At 39.3% G+C, this 21,700-nt stretch overlaps 1 protein-coding gene across 1 annotated transcript in view; it reads right to left on the bottom strand.

Moving 5' to 3' along the window:
* Positions 1 to 4,465: 4,465 nt before the first annotated feature.
* The window catches only part of DTHD1 (death domain containing 1), a 63,853-nt gene continuing 46,618 nt past the window's right edge, over positions 4,466 to 21,700 (bottom strand). Inside the window, 3 exon segments of the mRNA XM_045474295.1 lie at positions 4,466 to 5,043; positions 5,046 to 5,318; positions 8,700 to 8,757. Coding sequence (XP_045330251.1) covers positions 5,003 to 5,043; positions 5,046 to 5,318; positions 8,700 to 8,757 — 372 coding nt within the window. The 3' untranslated portion in view covers positions 4,466 to 5,002.

The raw sequence follows: 21,700 nt of genomic DNA on the forward strand, positions 1-21,700 counted from the left end.
GTTACCAAAAATAAATAATAACCATCATTGAAATGTAAATTATTTGGTATGTTAGGTCATAAATGCAGAGTGAAGGAAGTTGGACATACCAGTAGAGAAAACCTAGGAGAAGAGGCAGGTTAAGGATTCAATGATATGACGTCCGTCCAAATGCCTAGACATTACACAGGGACATTCTCATGATATTAAATCACACAAGTTATGTTTGCCTCGGCGAAAGGGGAAACCCTACACCTGCACATCACTTAGCCACGACTTTGCCCTCACCCCAGTATTTCCCTTTTCTTGTGAACTACCATTATTCTAACTTTAGGGAGCCTGAATTTGTACCTTAGCAAAACTCTCAGAGGAGATTCCTCTCTGAGAATATTTCTGGGCAAGCTACCAGACAACAGTTGACAATTCTCATAAACACTGGTACCAGCTGGAGAATTTCAAGTTGGGCCATTTTTTTTTTTTTTTTTTTTTTTTTTTTTTTTTTTTTTTTTGCTTATAATGCTCTAAATTGCCCTTGGCTTATTCTGCCCCCTTTCTTTGATTCTCTGCTTCAAGCCAAAATTTGACTGAAACAGTGGTTCTCAACATGCTCCCTTAAGGTCTATAGCACTCTATTCTTGAGTTCAGTTATGGCATTTCTGTACCCTCCCAATACCCGTCCCATGACTCAAACTGTGTGGAAGGAATTTTACTTCTCACATTTACTAAGGTGAGGGAGTGCTCTGTGCATTTGGTGGACAGAGGTCAGGGATGCCAAATGGACATGAGCCAGTTCAAGTCACTTAAAAATATATATATTCCATTCAAAGTGTCAATAACACCTCCTTAACAAACACTGGGTTAGGAAAATAGAACTTTCTCCACAAAATTTAGATATTTTGAAAATTGGATTATGATACCCTCAAAGTCTACTTAACTTAGTTGTTATGATGATTCTATTTTACCTTCAAAATAGGGGCACGTGGGTGGCTGAGTTGGTTGAGCATCCAACTCTTGATTTCAGTTTGGGTCGTGATGCCAGGGTCATGGGATTGAGCCCTGTGACAGGCTCTGCACTGAGCATGGGACCTTCTTAGGATTCTCTCTTTCTCTCCCTCTGCCCCTCTACACCATTCTCACTCTCCCTCTCTCTAAAAAATAAAAATAAAACTAAATAAATTTAAATAAAATACTTTAGAATATACAATGTGATATTGCCTATGTGTTCATTTAAGCTACATTTTTTTAGAAATAATCAATTGCTATAATCATGAATGAATAAGCATTTGATTAAGATAACTATGGTTAACATTGTACATTTTGTTAAATAGAATAATAAATGTTAGAATTTTTTATTTGAAATATTTAGTGCTTAATAGTTAGCAAATTGAAGGATATAATGGGCTTTCCTTAATGAAATTGATGTTATTCAAGATAAGGTAAGATTGGTCTGAATTATAAAATTTTATAATTTTATAAAATTATGAAAATAATTTTATACCACAGAGGGGTAAGAATGTTAATAATAATTAACAATTATTATTAACATTAATAATTATTTATTATTAATTGCTAAATAAATGGTCCTGTTTTGCAGCCACTACTCTGAAGGGTTCTTGATGTTCCTGGGTAGCTAAATTGTGGCACAGTAGCTCTAATTATAACTCAATATTTATGCATCGCCAATTTGTGTTTGATCAATTTGCAGTATTATCCTAAACTGTCAGTCTCTTAAACAAGAATAAGAGAACATTTAACTAATTGAGCTGGGACAAATATCAATGAAGTCAACATCACACTTCCCTCCCACCTCCTGCTCTTTTCCCCATCCCTGTTCTTAAAACTCATGTCTATTTGTATTAGATATGAATTAGAAATTTTGTTTCGCAAAATAAGAAATAAGGTAATGGAGAAATAGATACGTCCATTCCCTTCCTTTCTTCTCCGTAGGTTGGTAGCAACATAGTATGGTGGGAGCCAAGCCAACATTCTACATTTGAATCCTGGCTATGTCACTCACTTGTGACATTAAGCAAGGTACTCACTCTTTCAAAACTCCAGTTTCCTCTCATAAATTGGGAGCAATGTGCCTACCCCACAGAGCAGTGAGAGGATTCAATAATTCAGTGCTTATAAAGGGCTAAGCGTAAAAAGCCTGGTTCATTCTAGGCGATAAACTAGATGTTGATCTCGTTCATTTACTCTTTTTGTATGCAGAAAACATAACCCTAGAGAACTGGCTCCTACTCTCTTTTGTGCTTGTACCATTTAACAGACTGCTAGACCCAGAGTTCGTGTTCAATGTATACCTATTGAATTTAACATTATTTTCATTGGAATTTGGCTATAGTTTGACACTAGAAACTGACATTTTGGAATCTGTCCAGATGTCTGCTGTATTATTTCTCTTTCTGATGCTTTTTAAAAGAGCAATGTCAATGGAATATACTCTCTTAATTAGTAGAGGAATTACTGTAAAGATTTAAGCCAATGTCTTTTTTTTTTTTTCAATAGAGCAATTGAAGACAGTCCAGGCTTACCCAGGATGTAGAGTTTCATGTTATGTACCTCAAGTTAATTCATTTTTATGTATTCTTAAAAGTACCATTTTCCTAAGAATCTTCATGACCTAGTGATTATAAGATGGCAATTTGGCAATGTGTATCAAGAGTCTTAAAAATACTTTCAGTAAGTAATCTTTTTTTATTTAAATTTTTAAAGGTTATGTGTTTATTTTGCGACAGAGAGAGAGAGAGAGCACACGACTGATTCCTTTGATAACCTAGGTGAGAGGCCACACCCAAGACATGACCCATTTTTTTCTATATATACTTTTATATTGACTATTGCAATAATGTATGCCATTTTTTTTTAATTCTGGAAAGGTCAGAGAGTGTGTGGGGGTGAAGGGATGGGTGCCTGTGAGGGTAGGTACATGAAGCATGTGAATGAATTCATGCGTGAGAAGAAAGTGTGTGCGTGATAGTGTATGCATGCATGTGAGGATGTACACGCGGAGGTAAGACTGTGTGGGGATTTGCGAGATGCGCGTAGGAGGGTGTGCGTATGCGTGGGGGTGCCTGGGGGGCAGGGTACGAGGACATGGTGGGGTGAGAAGATGTGTGTAAGTAAGGAGATGGGTGAGTGTGCAGCATGTGTGGGGATTTATAGATAGTGTGTGGGTGCCTGTGAGCACATAGGTGAGTGTGTTTATAGATATCTATACACGGAGAAATAGAAACATTTCCTTCCAGGAGCAAAAGAAAAACTGGGAGAAAATACTCCAAAATGTTCAGAATAGTATTCTCTAGTGTTGGAACAAGAATCCTGGCTGTGTCACTCACTTATGATGTGAGGCAAGGAACTCAATCTTCTGAATCTCCTTTCCTTTCTTGTAAATTGCGGGGAGGTACCTACCTCACAGAGCAGTTGGGAGGACTAAACAAGTCAGTGCTTGTAAAGGACTAAGCATAAAGCATTACAGGCGAATAAACTTCACTTTTTTGTTACTTTGTAGTTCGAAAAACTGGATATTCCAATCTGTTTTCTTCATTCCAAGGACACCTGGAAAATATTGTACCTTTCCGGAAACATGTAAAAATAGTACAACGTTGACTAAGTGTTTCTTAACAGGAATGTATTTGAAAATTGGAATCCTCTCTTTCAATGTGTAACCAAATGGGAATCTAACTCCTTGGTTAATTTGTAGAAGGAAATCTGGTCTTTGAAATTCAGAGCCCTATAAGTGTTTAACTTTTCATGTGATTTCATTAATTCTTCTGGTATTTGATAATCAAAGCTAATCACTACTGATGCTGACAAGCCCAGGCCGTGATGCTTTTGTATGAATGAAATGGTAATACTCATGTCATACCCCATTCATATCACGTTGTTTTAGCTAAAGCTAAAGCCTCAGGTTTCCCAAAGTCTCAAAGCTTATGCACTAGACATCAACAGGGCTCATCAATGATGGAGGGGCTTTGGTAATTGTTATTTTTTTTTCTTTTAGTTTTGTGGTTTTTTACAGCTTTTTTTAAACGATGAGTCTTACTTAAGGGCTTACTTAATAAGATTTCTGTGAAAACCGGGGCGCCTGGGTGGCTCAGTCAGTTGAGCGTCCAGCTTCGGCTCAGGTCATGATCTCACAGTTTGTGAGTTCGAGCCCCGCGACGGGCTAAGTGCCGACAGTTCAGAGCCTGGAGCTTGTTTCGGATTCTGTGTCTCCCTCTCTCTCTGCTCCTTCCCCCGCTCGTGCTCTCTCTGTCTCTCTCTCACAAAAAAAAAATAGACATTAAAAAAAAAAAAAAAAAAAGATTTCCGTGAAAACTGATTTAAGAGTAGGTTGTTTTCCAAAGGTAAAAAGGCCCTGAATTCTTCCAGTGGTACTTCATGTTCTCTGCACTGCCTCATTTCACTACTAATAAAACACAAGATTTTCCCTATTTCAAGATACCTTTTTAAGAAAAGAAAAGTTGGTGGCAGCGGATGGTGGATGTTATTCTATTTTTAATTTATTCCAAGCTTCTCTGTTTTCTTACTGATTTGCTATCATCAGCATCAGGTCGCTGCAACCCAGTTTATTTTGTATTGTTAGCTGCAGGCTCTACAGCATGTGCATAATGTGAATTTGTTACTTGGAGTCTGGCACAACTAGTTTACTTTTATGTAGATAACGATAAAAAGGGGGGTTCTGTATAGCCTATCTTTCCTTTCCACTTAGAAAACGACCTCAACTGTTAACATGTAAACAGAGCAAACTCTATCACAAATGCTATTAAATTTGGCTGAACTCAAGACAATAATTCTTGCAGAATGTATATCTCTGAACCACAGAGGAGCCCTCAAACCCAAGAACGCCTTTTATGATCTGCTTCATGCTTTTCCACCTGTCTCAAATAGCACATCTATCAAAAAGACACCCTTCAAACAACTTTACTTGGAAAGTGCCAGTAAAATGTTGACAGAAAAAGCCTTAAAACCTACCATGACCCCTCTCTAGGGCAAAAGAAAGAGTGACCCGGCTTTACTAGGTTGTATCAAACCAGTGCTGTGGCTCAGGGAACACCTATTATCCCACTTGAATCTGAGCTCTTCGGAAAGATCATTCCTGCCGATCTTGCGGAGATGACGAGCCAGCAGGCGAAGTTTATCGGTGGAATTTGGGAGTGATTTTTTCCAGAAGCAAAGGAGTTCATGGATCTGTTCTGTGAGGTCACCAGGGGACTTCAGTTTGATGAGCTGGACGGTGCTGTGGCGAAGAGGGAGGGAGGAGGAGAGGCAGGTGGCATTTTCTTCGGAGAGTTCCTCTGCCAGCCAGTACAGCAAGTTATCCCATAGGGCTTCTGTCAGGCACACAGGGACACGCAGGGTTAGGACACTTTCTTGGGCCCTGCGCTTATCTAACCGTCCACACCTGCACACAGGAAGTCTAAGGGCTCTCTGCTTTGGCCTCTGAACAGTGGAAAGATTTGGAAACTCCCCGGCCCACTGTTGCAAGCCTTTGGATCCCTGCCATTTCGGGGGTCTTCTCCCCAAGGGAATCACCTATTGCAGGGGGACTAGAAATGCTCCTCAGGTTTTAACTCCCCTGAGATCCAGGAGGGCTTGTTGAGATGGATTTTAGGCACTGCCCCAGAGACTCTTATGAAGTAAATCTAGGGTAGGGGTAAAATTTGGCATTTTTAACAAGTTCCCCGGTGATGCTGGCACTGGGGTCCCCAACCATACTTTGAGTAAGTAGCACCATGGTAAAGGATACTTCTAGGTTCAAAACTATTTTTCTTCATTAGTACCAATCTGATACATAACTTATACCAGCAGAGGGGCGCTTGGGAGGTTCAGACAGTTAAGTGTCTGACTCTTGATTTGGGCTCAGGTCATGATCTCACAGTTTGGGAGATCGAGCCCGGTATTGGGCTCTGCTCTGACAAAGCCTGCTTGGGATTCTCTCTCCCCCTCTCTTTCTCTGCCCCTCCTCTTCTCACACTCTCAATAAATAAGCAAACAAACTTAAAAAAAAATTATACCCGCTACACAGTTCTCTCATCACCACCCAACTATACACACATGCAAACTCCCCAAGATTCAACCCAAAGAGCAGTTCTGTGGAAGGTCCTTTATGCCAACATTTCCCCTGACCTTTGAACTATTTGGAACCACAAACATCTCCTCTGAATACATCCTGGAAGATGGTTAGGTCTACCACCTAAACTCATGATTCCATTTTTCTATTGTTTGGTTGTTATCTTTTTTTTTCCCATTGTGTTACTCCCATTTATCACTCCCAGTGAAACCCCTAAGTCCTCCTATCCTCCTGCCTCTGTGCCCCAGCCCAAGCCCATACCACTATCCCAACTCTTGTCTGGTCTGATGTCAGTAAGCATTCTGCATGTGTATCTTTCACTCAACGATTCCTTTGTGAGTAGATACCTACTCACATACACTGCACTTAACACACTGTGAATCATGCCACTTTGGTGTGAATACTACTCAGGAAACAGAGCCAACACATCCTCGCTCTCCATTGTCACTTTCGAACCAACATTCTGCTTCTCTCATGCAATATACTCAGGCTACATGGGTAGGCCTTCCTCTCCCCGTCTGCTAAAGCTCTGCGGAATCCTTTCTTTCTGGTCTTCCTAGCGCTCTCCTAATTACATTTCACAGCAAATGATTCTCAGTCTGCACCTTCTCTGATTTCCAGAAAGCATTTCACTCCTTCCCCCGGGTTCCGTGGCCTGCCCTCGTTCTCCGCACCTCTCTTTCCCTTTCGTTGACTCTCTTCCTCCTGATTCTGCTGAATTACTACTTCCTCTATCTGGCCTTTTCTTTTTCTGTCCTCTCCCCTGAATGAATTCATCAACATTCACTTTCATAACCATTTCCTCTAATGTGAAATATCCCAGCCCTGGTATATCTTCATCCTTGGCTTTGTTTCCCTAAACCCTGGGACGATTCATCTCCTAATTATCTTTACCAGTATATATCACAGCCAACCCAAGCTCCGTATTTCTAAAGTCACAATCAGCTTTGGGCTTTTTCTGTCTGCACCTGATCCTTCTTCATTCTGTGCACTTGTTAGTGAATATGACCACTCAGCTGAGTAAGCTGAAACATGTAACATTATTCAAATTTCTCAATGCCTATTTCTTAACCCCCACACCCATGTCCTAACTCTAAATATAGCTCAGATATTTCCCCTCCTGACCAGCCTTACTGACAATCTCAGCCATGTCCCACCTCTCTTTTTCTGGAGTATTGCAGGCACCAGGAGTCTAAATCCCTGCTACCAGTGCTGACCCACCTTAGTCCTCCATCAACTCCTAGGCGGTTGCAAAGTCTAATCTGATTTTACCCATTTCTTGTTAATACGTGTCACGTAGCTTCCTCCTATTGCTTGAACTTCTTAACTTGGCATTTAAAACTTCTAGTTTTAGCCTGCTATAACCTCATCTACCACCATCCTTCCCGCAGCAGCTTGGTTTTGAGAGATGGCGTACTGTCACAACCTAGGACTTCCTAGTACACATAGGAAAGATTATAGCCTTGTGGTCTCTGGCGGTTGTTGACAATAGTAGAGGGAACGCTTTTCTGTGGGCATCAAACTCTTCAAACATTAACAACACTACTAAACTTGCCAGGCTTTCATCTACCACTGTTGCTTTTTTAGATTTGTTGTTGGGTTTTCTTGGTTTTGGCTTTGGTACGTTTACTTTTGTTTTTGCCACATCATCTGCTCTTTCTTTGAAAACGGTTTTTATTGCCTCTGAGATGGTGCATAACACTAAGGTGTATGCCTATCCTCACTTTTAAAGTAATTCAGCAAAGCCTGCACATTTTCTGTACAAATTCACAAAGGTGACCCCTGAATGGAATGCTATGCCATCAGCCGTGGGCCTGACACACAGTAGTTGAAAGATACTCAAGTTTTGAAGGCCAATAAAGTATTGCCTTAGTGACCATTAACATTATAAAATGAATTGTTTCGAAGCCTAAAGCAGAATAAAAATGTTAAATTCTACCCTGAAGCCTTTATCACTGTTATGTAACTGAATGATGCATAACCATGATCAACTCCTAGATGTTTCTTTCCTTTTTGTGGTTTCATACCAATATACCTCTCTTTAAAATCTACTGGCCTTGAGGCTCCTGGGTGGTTCAGTTGGTTAAGTGTCCAACTTCGGCTCAGGTCATGATCTCACGGTTGGTGAGTTCGAGCCCCATGTCGGGCTCTGTGCTGACAGCTCAGGGCCTGGAGCCTGCTTCGGATTGTGTCTCCTCTCTATGCCCCTCCCCAACTTGTGCTCTATCTCTCTATGTCTCTCAAAAATAAATAAATATAAAAAAAAATTAAAATCTACTGGCCTCAAATGTAGAATTGAAGTGACCACATCTTAACTCACAATTTAATAGAAAACATTTCAGAACAAACTGTAGTTATTTACCAAACTAAGCAATTACTGGGTATCTTTGTAAAATAATGCTTAGCAGGTTCATATTTCTTGTAGATTTTAACCATTTTAATTACATTCACATTTGAGAATGTTTTGTGCACATGGTTTATGTGCACATGACTTCCAAAGGAAAAGTCATTTATTTGTTGTTTATCATTGTTTGTGCAAAGCCACTCCTTCTATCCTTTTGTATACAATGATTCATATACATATAAAATATAAGAGGAAAAATAGCACCACTGTAATGAGGACAAAGCAAATATTTCTTACCTACAGGATCTGTAGAAATTCTTTTGGTACTCTGTGGACGGCTGATTAATTTTTTATGCTATTGGAGGAAAGGAACACAGAATAAGCAGAAGAAATCATTAATTTGTGAACAAGCTACAAGTAAAAATCCATCTGACCCTCACCTCTATTTGAAAGGAGTACTGAACTGCACACTTTGCAAAAATAGATTCTGTATTTAGGCATGCATGCTCAGAATTGCTTTCCAATGATAAAGCAAAATATATTAACCCAGATCTTTCAGCAAATTTAAAACTACATATTTAAATATTATTATAGCAGTCACATTAACTCTGAATAAATATTTTCCAGTTTCAAATTTGAAGCTGTTAAAAAATAAAATTATAATATAATATAATATAGTATAGTATAATATAATATAATATAATATAATATAATATAATATAATGAAATAAAATTTGAAACTCTTAAAAGCAGCAAACATAAAGCAAGCTACCTCTGTGCAACAAATGCAGTATTTTGTAAAAGCCCTCATGGGGAAGGCACCTTGCCCCAGCACTCAGCACAGGGCCTGAGTACTCAAACAGTAATTTTTGTAAATGAATGAGTGAATCAATGTGCATACACGATGCTAAAAATAATCATGTTTTTGAGCAGATATTATTCTAAAACCAATATTTTTTTCAGGAATATTCAAATATATAATCATTACTTTTCTCCACTGTCTGCAGAACGGTTTGTTCTCCGTTAACAGGGGATCATGGAAATAGCACAGGAGATAAAGTAACAACGCCTGGGTTTGGAAAATTTCTCAGTGCTCTGGACAATTTATTTGCCTCTCCTATCTCAGCTCTGAAAGGTGATTTATTAAAAAAAAAAAAAAAAGTCAGTCTCTGGGGCGCCTGGGTGGCGCAGTCGGTTGAGCTTCCGACTTCAGCCAGGTCACGATCTCGCGGTCCGTGAGTTCGAGCCCCGCGTCGGGCTCTGGGCTGATGGCTCAGAGCCTGGAGCCTGTTTCCGATTCTGTGTCTCCCTCTCTCTCTGCCCCTCCCCCGTTCATGCTCTGTCTCTCTCTGTCCCAAAAATAAATAAAAACGTGGAAAAAAAAATTAAAAAAAAAAAAAAAGTCTCAAATACATGTCTACAAATGTTCAGAGCAGCTTTATTTGTGTCAGTCCCAAACTGGAAACACCTAGAAGTTTCTGCAGTAGTGAACGGTCAAACGGACTAAGGCACATCCACACTACGGGATGCTATTCCATAATAAAAGGGACAGAGCATTGATACAGGCAACAGCTTGCATGGACCACAGGGAATTATGCTGAGTGAAAAACTCCAGTCTTAAAAGGTCACATATTCTATGATTCCATCTATATGAAATTTTTGAAATTACAGAATTATAGAAATGTAGGATAGATTAGCAATTGCCAGGAGTTAACAGATGGTGGAAGACAACCATAAAGGGGGTTGCACAAAGATCTTTGTGGTGAGAAAATAGTTCCGTGTCTTGAATGCAGTGGTTACACAACCTACACATGTGATAAAATGTGTCTAGAATAGTGTCTAGAACTGTACACACACACTGGATCAATGTGAACTTCTGGGTTTTGACATTGTGCTATAGTTATGTAAAATGTAACCACCGAGGAAAACCAGACATCTCTGTACTGTATTCTCCAACTTCCTATGGATCCATAATTTTTGCAATAAAAACCTTTTTTCCAAGGAGCAAGTTTAACTACCTTTTAATTATTTGGAACATACAGATAATACTGAAGGAAAAAATACCTTCTACAAATAATTTTCCAAGTTTCATGTAGGTTTTTAGAAGGCGGTCTGTAAAACCTGACATAGATTTACATACATGCACAAGCATTCGTGACAGAAACTGCTACCGTAGTGATTTACAATGGAAACAAGTTTTGCATGCGTTCACTGTCAAGAATATTTCAGGGGCGCCTGGGTGGCTTAGTTGGTTAAGTGTCCGACTTCAGCTCAGGTCATGATCTCACTATCTATGAGTTCGAGCCCCATGTCAGGCTCTGTGCTGACAGCTTGGAGCCTGGAGCCTGCCTCAGATTCTGTGTCTCCCTCTCTCTCTGCCCCTCCCCTGCTCATGCTCTCTGTCTGTTTCTCAAAAATAAAAAAATGTAAAAAAAAAATTAAAAAAAGAATATTTCAGTGATCCTACCTAAGGTACTGGTATGAACAATGAAGTTGTTGATAAGCTAGTATTTCTCATTGATACCATCCAAATGGTCAAAATAACACACGTATAAAAGCATACACACTAATAGGTTAAAGAATTCCAGAAAATTAAGACCTGTAATCAAAGTTAATTTTTAATGATGATGTATTCATACAATATTTAATGCCACCAATTTTTATTGTGAAATGTCATTAGCTATAAATGCCTCACTCCTGTAAGAACGCGCTCAAGGCAAATGCCTCTACCATTTAATGTAAGAGTTGAAATTTTTCTTACATTTGAATATTTTCCTCTCTAAACTACTGAATTGCCAAGTGCCTGGTCAAAGGCAATCCTCACATATGTTCAAAATAAAAACTTGTTTTAAAGCGCTTACTTCACAGCAATGATACAAGGGTAATCTAAGTGTGTTATGATAACACATAGCACACTGGTTCACAGGAAGATTTCAATACAAGTGGATTAAATGTGAATGTCACATTTTGTGAGTATTCTTGTCACATACATCATATAAACATGTATATACATTTTCCTTTAAGAAGTTTTAATGGGAGGGGTGCCTGAGTGGTTCAGTCAGTTAAGCGTCCAACTTTGGCTCAGGTCATGATCTCACGGTTCGTATGTCGGACTCTGTGCTGACAGCTCGGGGCCTAGAGCCTGTTTCATGTTTGGTGTCTCTGTCTCTCTCTGACCTCCCTGCTTGCACCGACCCCCCCCAAAAAAATAAATAAACATTAAAAAAATTTTAAGTTTTAATGGGAGGAAATTAGGAAATAACATAAGAACAGCAAAAGTTCAAGTATATTAATACTACAGAATTGCAAAATAAGCAGACATAACTTGTGAAACATCAACTATATGCTTAAACCTCTCAAAAAAATTGAGAAATAGCAACTTAAATAGTGAAACAGATTCTATCTTTCCCATCAAAGGGCATATGGCCTGCATTGAGCCTGGGACAAGAGATACTGTTTTTTCTTTGTATAAATAATGACCTCCTACCCCTGTCCTTCTTTCTTCAGAAATGTCTCATAGCATCTTGATGCACTGAGAGTGATTCTAGTGTTTAAATATATGTATTTTCCCATACGTGAAAATTCAAGCCAAGTCCTTCTTTTGGGGCTCAACCTTAGAAAGAGTGGATTGTAGCAGCATGGAAATCTCGGGCTCTTGGACACTTGAAGGCACTATGCTGGGTCTCCCACTTGGCCCCTTCATGAGGGATTTTTAGTGTTCCCTTCTCTTTCCCTCCATTTCCCTTCCTTTTTTTTTCTTTTGTTTGCATGATTTTTGTCTCTGCACTATTTTTGCCTTGCTCACCATCTTTCAAATCTCACTGGTGCTCAAGGTCAGCTCCCGGCTGAAAGGGGAGTCTCTGCTTGTCCCACGTAGTGTTCCCTCCCACAGATCCCCAGTATCTACGTGTGGATCCCTGGATGCCTTCCTTGGTGGCAGTGACTCTAATTTTTTCCTACTTTTCTCTCTTCCCTGTTCCAATCCACAGGTGTCATTCTGTTGCATTTTCTCAGGTTTTACTATTTGCTAAAGGAAGGTTTGCTATATATGTTAATATTGTGTATTTTATTTTGCTGAATGCAATTTCTTAAATGCCATCTTCAACTTGTCACTGCTCAGGAAGATGGTTGGCAGAATCTAAACCTGTCTCCCAAGCTCTCCCTAGTACACATCTACCTTGTAAAAGGGTGTAGTCGGGTGTGGGTAGCAGTTTTCCCTTCCCTATGAACCTCTCAAAGCCATCAATGTAAAATTATTAGTAACTCAAATATATATAGATGTGTCTTATTTATACTGCTAGGTGAAGCACAGGCCTCATGAAATTAAAAGTGGTTAAAATTTTTTTGGAACCAAAGAAAAGTATTCACACCTGAAATGGGTGTTAGGTCTAGTTTTATAGGCCACTGTTGTTAAGACTCAGTTGCTGACTATTCTTTCCATGTTGCCTAAATACAACCCTGTTACTAACTCTTGAAACTAAGCATACCATTTATTTATTTGTTTGTTTATTATTTTACCCCACATTATTTCCCATAGCACCTTCAAAAGTTTCCCTTCATTGTGCTTTTCACCACTCCAAGAACTTGCCATGATCAGTCTGGGCTCTATTTGTTAGATTGTAATGTCTTTGGGAACCAATAAGGTATCTTGTTCCTATATTAATTCTTCACAGTGCTGTAAATGGTATTGCATGCATGGGGTAGTACAAACTGTTTATGTGATGATATCTTCTCTTGACTTGAATGATCTCCTCCTACAAATCCTACCATATTTTTAAGGCACCAAATGTCACCCATTTTATCAGCTACTCTAGTGCCTGGTTTCTTATTGGAGAATTTATACACTATCACTCAATTTATCTTTTAACTTAATATTGTCCTGTGGTGTTGTTAATGCCATTCATAAATGCCTGTTTTCCCTCCCCCAATGAGGCTTTCAATACTTTATTGTATCCTTTTTCTTTTTCAAGCAAATGAATAGTTTTATTAACAGGGCAACCAACAGTTTTTTCCCCTCATGGTAGGGTTTCGACCCCAAAAAGCTGTCATCTGCTCCATAAATTAACTTATGGCTGGACTACTTATGGAACCTTGAAGATACCTATTCCCTCTCCATTGTAGGGTCCAATGTAGACAGTCCTCATTTTTTCCCCCAACCCTTCAAGGGCCTTTATAAATACTTATTTCATTTGATGACCAGAATCCCCAAAAATGCACCAGGGTATTCCATCAACTTGTAGAGAATACCAAGACCTTATGTTCTATTCCAGTCTCTATTTCAAAGAAAGCTGAGTCAGGCTATCCAAACAAACTGATCAAACAGTTACCTCGGTTAGTGAGTCACATGAAACTAAAATTTTGGACAAAACACGTCTCTCCTTCTTTGGCCTCACACAGAATTTTAAGTCTCAATATATCGATAATACTATCTTCTGCTCCTTCGTCTGAGCCATCCATCCTAGCCATATCAGCCCCATTCACACCCCCAGCTGAAGTCTGGTCCCTTGTTCAGCTTTTTTAGCAGTCGTTTAATGGAGTTGTCTTCTAGAAATAATGTAGCTCCTTCAGCACCTCCAGAGCTGGAGAAATCCAATTCTAAGTATCATGTGTTACACACAGACCCAAAATTCCAGGAAGCTATTCAGTCACACGAGAAAGAGCAAAGCACCTCAACACAGACTAGGTTGATCAATACCTCACTGCCATCTTTAGAATCTCCTCGGCCTTATTTTTGGCCTTTGCATCGTTTAGTCACTCAATCCTCAACTCCATCATTTGGATTCTAAAGATGATTCAGAGTGCTTTCCTCTGAGGCCTTCAGTTGGGTTTTTATTCGGATGAGTAGACTGCCCATTTTCCACAACTAACTCTGCACATAAGCTCTCCACTGCACTCTAGTGCAAGATGTAATACGCTCTTGCATCTTGCTGATGACTGGAAGCAGAAATTGCGTGGCATCTTCCTTAGACTCCAGCACATCCACTCTCTCTGGTTCTGAGAGTTTGATGATGACCAATGGTTGCATTTTTCTTGCTACTCAAGAACTATAGTATCAATGTGAGTAGAGAAGTGTCAACAAAATGGAGACTTCGCTGTCAATCCAAGCTCTGCATGTTGGGGCCTCTTTCAATACATGACTTGTGCCTCTGTTTAAATACATTTTTTAGACCCTTGATGGAGGTGCTTCTTCCCAGGGTCAGAAACTACTATGTCAGAAAACCAAAACTGAGATAATTTTTGTGTCCCTATAAATGTTCTACTTGACCGGAAATGCACTATATCCAGCTAGCCAATCCCCAAAGATCAAGCCAACTCTGAGCTTCTTACCTTAAACAAGATTGACCCCCATGGCTCCAGCCAATCAGATATTTTCCATTTGTTTCTCCTTGTTTTTTTATTCATCCTATAAAAGCTTCTTGCCTTCCACCCCATTTTGTAGTTCTCTGAGACTGTCTACTTCATGAAGTATTAAATAAGGTTTATATCACCTCAATTGTCTTCAATCATTTTTAACACCTCTTCATGGACGCCCTGCTCATAGAAACTATTATATACTTTTCTATATCCTCTTTTATATCAATTCTCATATTTACCAAATGGTTGCCACACTATGCCCTCAATAAATACATGATAACCATGAAGATGCTTTGCAGACAATCCATGAGGATTATTATCATCATAAATGTAAGGTCTGCAGTTTCAGCTGGGACCAGGGCTGCTCCGCCACGTTTTTATGTATCCCTGAAGATTTATCCCGTGTTCCCTACAGAGGATACTTCAAACTTTTACCAGTCTTTGCAAGACCTCTACTTCTCCCCTAATTTCCACTCTCTCAGCTAGGAGATTTATATTCTCACTGAGAAAATAAAGCAATAGTTCTCAAACCTTAGTGTTCATGAAAACTACTCTGAAGAAAAAGGCAAAAAGAAGTAAGTATACAGCTTGATTCAGTTTGTCTCGTATAAGGCCATATTTGTAACAAGTGAACTAGGTGTGTCTGACACTAAAGTATGGTGGCTGCACTTAGAAAAACACTATCAAGTAGGACCTACATCACTTATCAACTTGTCCCCCAAATATATCCTAATGGATTCCCAGAAGAATGAAAGAACTACCTTTATCCAAAAAGTGATGAAGATTTCTCATATCATATCAGAACCAAAGTGAAATTCTGATTGTTTCTTACCTACAGAACACTATAAGAAGACAGCAATAATAATAATTTCTAACTCATAAATTACCTTGCAGGTGTCACACAGATGACTTAGCTCTGGTGCCCATCTCCTCATCCAGAAACTCTAGCTTCTGACACAGGCCACTCTAAGTATTTCTGGCAGTTCCATAGGCTTTATTCTCTTGGTAGCTACAGTGTTGTCCTAGTAACCCCACAATGTCAGGCAATGTAGCCCATCCATGTTCCTCTTATAGGCATAACTGTTTCCCTTCCTGGGCCTACCATGTAGTGTGCCATAATGGCTTCTACCCATATTGCACTTGTGCTCCAGGGCATATTGTTGGACATCAGTGGTGACCACGGGTTTTTTCTACTGCTATCCTGCCATTGTTCTGCCGGATCCCAACTTGCTCCATATGCAGCTCGTGGTTTTCCCTAGTTTTCTCCTAAGCAAAGCAATTCTCCACTAGTGGCCACCCTGACCCCTCCTGGTACGTACGTTGTGTGGTAAAATGTGACAGGATGAAGAAAGTGGTTCCCTACCCATCGTATTACATGACAGTAGAGTGATGTTGATTGTGTCCTGATGTGTCACAAAGGTCAGTGAAATAGGTCTTCTGTTTTTAAATTAAAATATTTCCCTTTAGGACACAATCTTGAATCCAAGGGGCTGAACTGAGAAAGAGATTTCACTAATAGCTACAGCACTCTATTCTGATAACATCTGATGCTTTAAATATATATCAATATGCTATGTATTTAACAGAGTATCTAACATATATTTATATGTATTTAATAAAATATATTTGTATAATTAATATACAGTTGACCCTTGAACAATGCAGGTTTGAATTGCATGGGTCCATTTGTACATGGACTTTTTCGATAAATATAGCACAGCATAGTAAATGTATTTTCTCTTCAGAAAATGTATTTTCTTAATAACATTTGCCTTTCCCTAGCTCTCTTTACTGTAAGAATACAGTATGTAATATATATTGCATACAAAATATGTGTTAATCTACTGTTTATATTATCAGTAAGGCTTCTGATCAACAGTGGGCTATTAGTAGTTAAGTTTGGGGCACCTAGGTGGCACAGTTGGTTAAGCATCTGATTCTTGATTTTGGCTCAAGTCATGATCTCAAAGTTCTGTGGGATCAAGCTCCATGTTGGGATCTGTGCTGATAGGATAGAACCTGCTTGGCTCTCTCTCTCTCTCTCCCTCTCTCTCTGCCCCTCCCCTGCTTGCATGGGCCCTCTCTCTCTCTCTCTCTCTCTCTCTCTCTCTCTCTCTCATCTCTCACTCAAAATAAATACACAAACATTTAAAAAAAAAGTTTCACGTGGATTCTCAACTGTGCAGGGGGCAGCACCCCTAATTCCCATATTGTTCAAGGGCCAACCTTATATGAAGATGTATGTGTGTTTTTAGGCAAATTTACCCTGACCCCTGCAAATAGAATTCTATCAAGTCATATCTCATTTACTTTGTTACTTCAGACCCAATGAACAAGGTCAATTTCTTACCCAGAAATTACCTCAACACTCACATAAACAATCTTCTGGGCTGGTAAGCCCTCAGTACCCATTTATCAGGCAAGGCTGAAACTCTCAGAATTGAGTCTGCTTCAAAGTTATTTACAAATTCTTTTCTTCTTGATTATCTGATCTATCTTTTCCAAAAGCACTGTGAGGAAAATGAAGGAGCTCTTACTGGTTTCCTCTGTGATCTGTGAGGATAGCAAAGACTCCAGAGTGGTTGAGGTCTCACGACTGAGACCTCAGAGAGAGTGAGTGGAGGGCTGAACCCAGCTGTGATTAACTCCAAAGCTGGTGCTTTCTTTCCCTACTACGAGGCTGCTCCAGCACACGAGCTCTCAGGTAAGACTGGACAACCTCTGTAATTGTTGGCTCCTGAGAGTTAATCCATGCCTTAGTTTCCTAAACTTTAAATTTATTGTCATTATCTTATCTATTTCTTAGGTTTATAATGAATTTTAAGTGAAATAAAATAATAAACTTTAGTTGAAATAAAATGGAATAGCTTGGCTGGGTTCCTTGAACATAGTGGGACACAAAAGTTACTTGTTTTTGTCAGACCTCTCTTGGAAGAACTAGAGACCCATTTTGGATGCAGAGAGGCTTTATATACCTCCAAAATTCCAATACAGAGATGATTGCCCCAAAATCCATTTATAACTAAAACTAATCTTGTAAGTATAGCTTTTTTTTGTATATACTTGATCTATACTTGTAACACTTGATCTGAGTGTTATAGCTTTTTGTATAGCAAGCCTTGATCTGAGTGTTACCATGACATAAAAACACTGGAGACCATCCCTTTCCCTGTGGTCTCACAGCCAATCTGGGCTCAGCCACTGCTGACCATCTAGTCTTTGACAGGACTTAGAAAGAAGCATAATGTTTCAATCTTGGCCAAGATTCACCCTCATTATATTGTGCTTTCAGGATGCTTAGGATGGTGGTCGTGTTCACTAAGTTAACCTCACTCTAGAAACGTGTGCATGAAAAGCAGAGTGACAGACAATGCAGAGCAAACAACTGCCATGTTGGATTGGCTTTAGGACTGACTTGTTTGATAACTTAAGTCACCACTGTGCACCCACTTCCCAGCCTAGGACAAACTTGCATCAAATTAGGAAGTTCATTCAGTAAGGACACTGGGGGGAAATTCCTACAGGGATCACCACAATAATCCACAAAACCTAATGTGAAATTTTAAAAAAGGGGGGTAGTCAGAACAACTATGGATCCTTCCCACTATTTCAAACATATTTTGAAGTGCTAAGTGGAAACTGTGACATAATATGACGGTATCTTTGAATCCTATAGCAATATCCTATTTTAAATTGTATCCTATTTAAATTGTGGTGCCAATGGTAGGGCACCCACAATAATGCCATTGCTATTGGGAAGATATAGAAACAATAAGAGGTAGAAAAAAAAAGAAATAATAAGAGGTAGAGATTTTCTCTTTAATTTCTACCTGTCCGCTAGTTTGGAGGGTGGGGGGAGGTCCCTATGGTAGAACGAGTTCTTATGTAAAGTAATGTGAAAACTTTCTGACATTTGAAGTTCCATCTCATGTGGATGCCACCGAGCACCGCAGATCAATGTGAGTCAGTGAAATATGACAGACAAAAATGCCATGCTGATATTATTTTATTATTTACTCTAAGACACTTTTGCATAAAGAGACTTTCACTGGTTAATTATCATGACATCTTGCGGCAACAACTCCTCCATCCAGCCTTAGCCTCCACACCCTTCCCACCCCCATACACATATTGCAGACGTTTCTGGTAAATTGGTCATTTATTTTGTAGTTAGAAGATATGCAAGTGAAAGTATGTGAATACTAATAGATCAAGGAAGTATATATAATTAGAATGTTTTTGTGTATCTTTAGCACAGATTTTATCAGAAGCCTTTAAGATAATGTAACTAAGTACTGGTTTTCACTGCCTACTCTTACTCTGTATTTATCTTGCATAGAGGTCTCTGCAACTAAGTAATTACTGCCATTTGCTTAACTTGAGTTCCTTTATTGCATCATAATAGTAAACTGTATATTCTCAACCTTTATAATGTACAACTTCTATAAAGTTCTTAATGGCTTTGCTTTGTAAATAACTTAGATAGAATATTGATCAAAGAAGTAATCTGGTACAAAAGATTAACGTTAGCAAAAAACTTTGTGCCGCAGTTATGGGTCCAACATTATTACAAATCAAATCGGAGCTAATACCAGGGTTGAGCAAGGATGTACTGGTGTAAAGAACTGGGCTAAACTTCCAGTTTCCAATCAGTCATGTAAGAAGCTGGAAGTTGCCACTCTGTCCTAACACATAAAAACCGCTGAACAAACTAAAAAATCAACAACTCTTTTTAGATCCATCAGACAAGTGAGGTCACAGGATGAACCTCTGTCCCCATACCTGAGGAGACTGACAGCTGAGTACAGAATGTTACAACTTACCAGAGAAAAACCCATCAGTAGAAACTGCCGCTAGATCAGTGCCAGGTAAGGAAGCCTGAACTATACTTGACAAATTGCTGGAGGCTTAATGTGAACAAATTTAAGAGTTAAAAACTTCACAGGGACCCAGTCAAGGGAGACTGACACACTTTTGTGAATTTTACCTCCAGGAGCTCAGCCAGGTTCTCATAGTGAAAGCTAAGAAAAATCCCCCTTACTTCCAGCAGGGATAGGGGGAAATGAACCGCTTTGAAACATACCAGAGAGTTCTGTTCTTCTTAACAATGTCTATCCTTAGTTGAAACTATATAACCAGAGCCTGATCTGCTGGGGTTTTATTAGAGCCTAACTGACCCTAGAGAAGGGAAATACCCAAATCTAGGTCCCTCTAACTTTCTTTTTTTTTTTTTTTAAACTGTTTATTATTTTAATTTTTAATTTTAATTTCTTTATTTAGTTTCATTTCAGGAGTAGAATTTAGTGATTCATCATTACATATAACATCCAGCGCCCAGCCCAACAAGACCCTCCTTAATGCCCATCACGCATTTAGCCCATCCCTCCACCCAACACCCCTCCAGCACCCCTCAGTTTGTTCTCTGTATTTTGGAGTCTCTTATGGTTTGCCTCCCTGGTCCCTCTAACACTTTCCATGGGGGAAGGGAACTACTCAACTCCAACGCCCTGTAGCCATCCTGTTCCACAGGCTGGGGAAGTTAGGAAGTGGGCTAAGACGCACATGTGAAGTTCATAGACAGAGGTACAGGCTCATTGAACACTGAGACCTCATCATAAGACTATTGAACAGCTCCCCTACCCCACACTTACTATCACATTACTCGAGGCCTATTTAAAGTAGTTCCTTTTACCCAGTACATCAGGATCACTTATCAAGTAAAAATGATAAGATCTACTAAAAGGCAAAACCACAAATTGAGGAAACAAAAGTGTCAGAGCCAGACCCAGATATGTCAAGGATGTTAGAATTATCAAGCCAAAAAGTTTAGAAAACTTGGAGTAATGTGCTAAGGGCTCTAATGGAAAAAGTGAACAGCATGTAAGAACAGATGGGGAATATAAGCAGAGAGATGGAATTTCTGATAAAGAACCGAAAAGGAATGCTAGAGATCCAAAGCAATGTAAGTGGAATTGGGCTAAACAGGTAACTATTATCATTTCTTTTTTTTTTTTTTTTTAATTTTTTTTTCAACATTTATTTATTTTTGGGACAGAGAGAGACAGAGCATGAACGGGGGAGGGTCAGAGAGAGAGGAAGACACAGAATCAGAAACAGGCTCCAGGCTCTGAGCCATCAGCCCAGAGCCCGACGCGGGGCTCGAACTCACGGACCGCGAGATCGTGACCTGGCTGAAGTCGGACGCTTAACCGACTGCGCCACCCAGGCGCCCCTATTATCATTTCATTCCAAACGCATGACAAGAGTTTGAATAACTGTCATCCCCATTTCACAGATGTCACTTCTCTGAGGTAACATGGTCTTAAAACCTGGGTCTAAAGCCCTAACCCAAACAGTAAATAATATTGCCTCCAGATAATGATATCAGCTACTATTTTGTGCTATTTATCATGTACCGGTAATTACCGCAGGCATTTAAAGTATATCATATGACCTTGGTATAGTCTACTATATCCACAACCTTGTGAGGTAGTTGTTAGGTACAACTACAATGAGGTACTTTACAATGAGAAACCTGAGGTGTAGAGAGGTAAAATAGTTTGGCCAAAAATGTACACACTAAGAGATGGATATCATACGTAAAATAACATTTGTAAGGATACAGGTCATTTATTTTTAACCTGTAAGTTAAAACATGTATGGAACGTGAAGGTTGTAAGGCAAGATGTTCTCTGAACGATTCTAGTACTTCTTGTGTTACACTCACCATTTACATATATCCACTTTACTGCTCCGGACTGGGAGCCAGTATTAGGTGAAGGGAAAGAGCTCTGCTCAGCTCCTAACCCTACTACTTATTAAACTTGTGATCTGAAAGTATTCCTTCGTGCCTCGCTTTCCTCACTTACCACATGATAATAGGACCTGCTTCGTAGTGTCATTGACAGAAACATTGAATTCTTTTTTTTATTTATTTTAAGTAA

Source organism: Leopardus geoffroyi, chromosome B1 (genome assembly GCF_018350155.1).
Source record: "Leopardus geoffroyi isolate Oge1 chromosome B1, O.geoffroyi_Oge1_pat1.0, whole genome shotgun sequence".
In the NCBI taxonomy this organism is placed as follows: Eukaryota; Metazoa; Chordata; class Mammalia; order Carnivora; family Felidae; genus Leopardus; species Leopardus geoffroyi.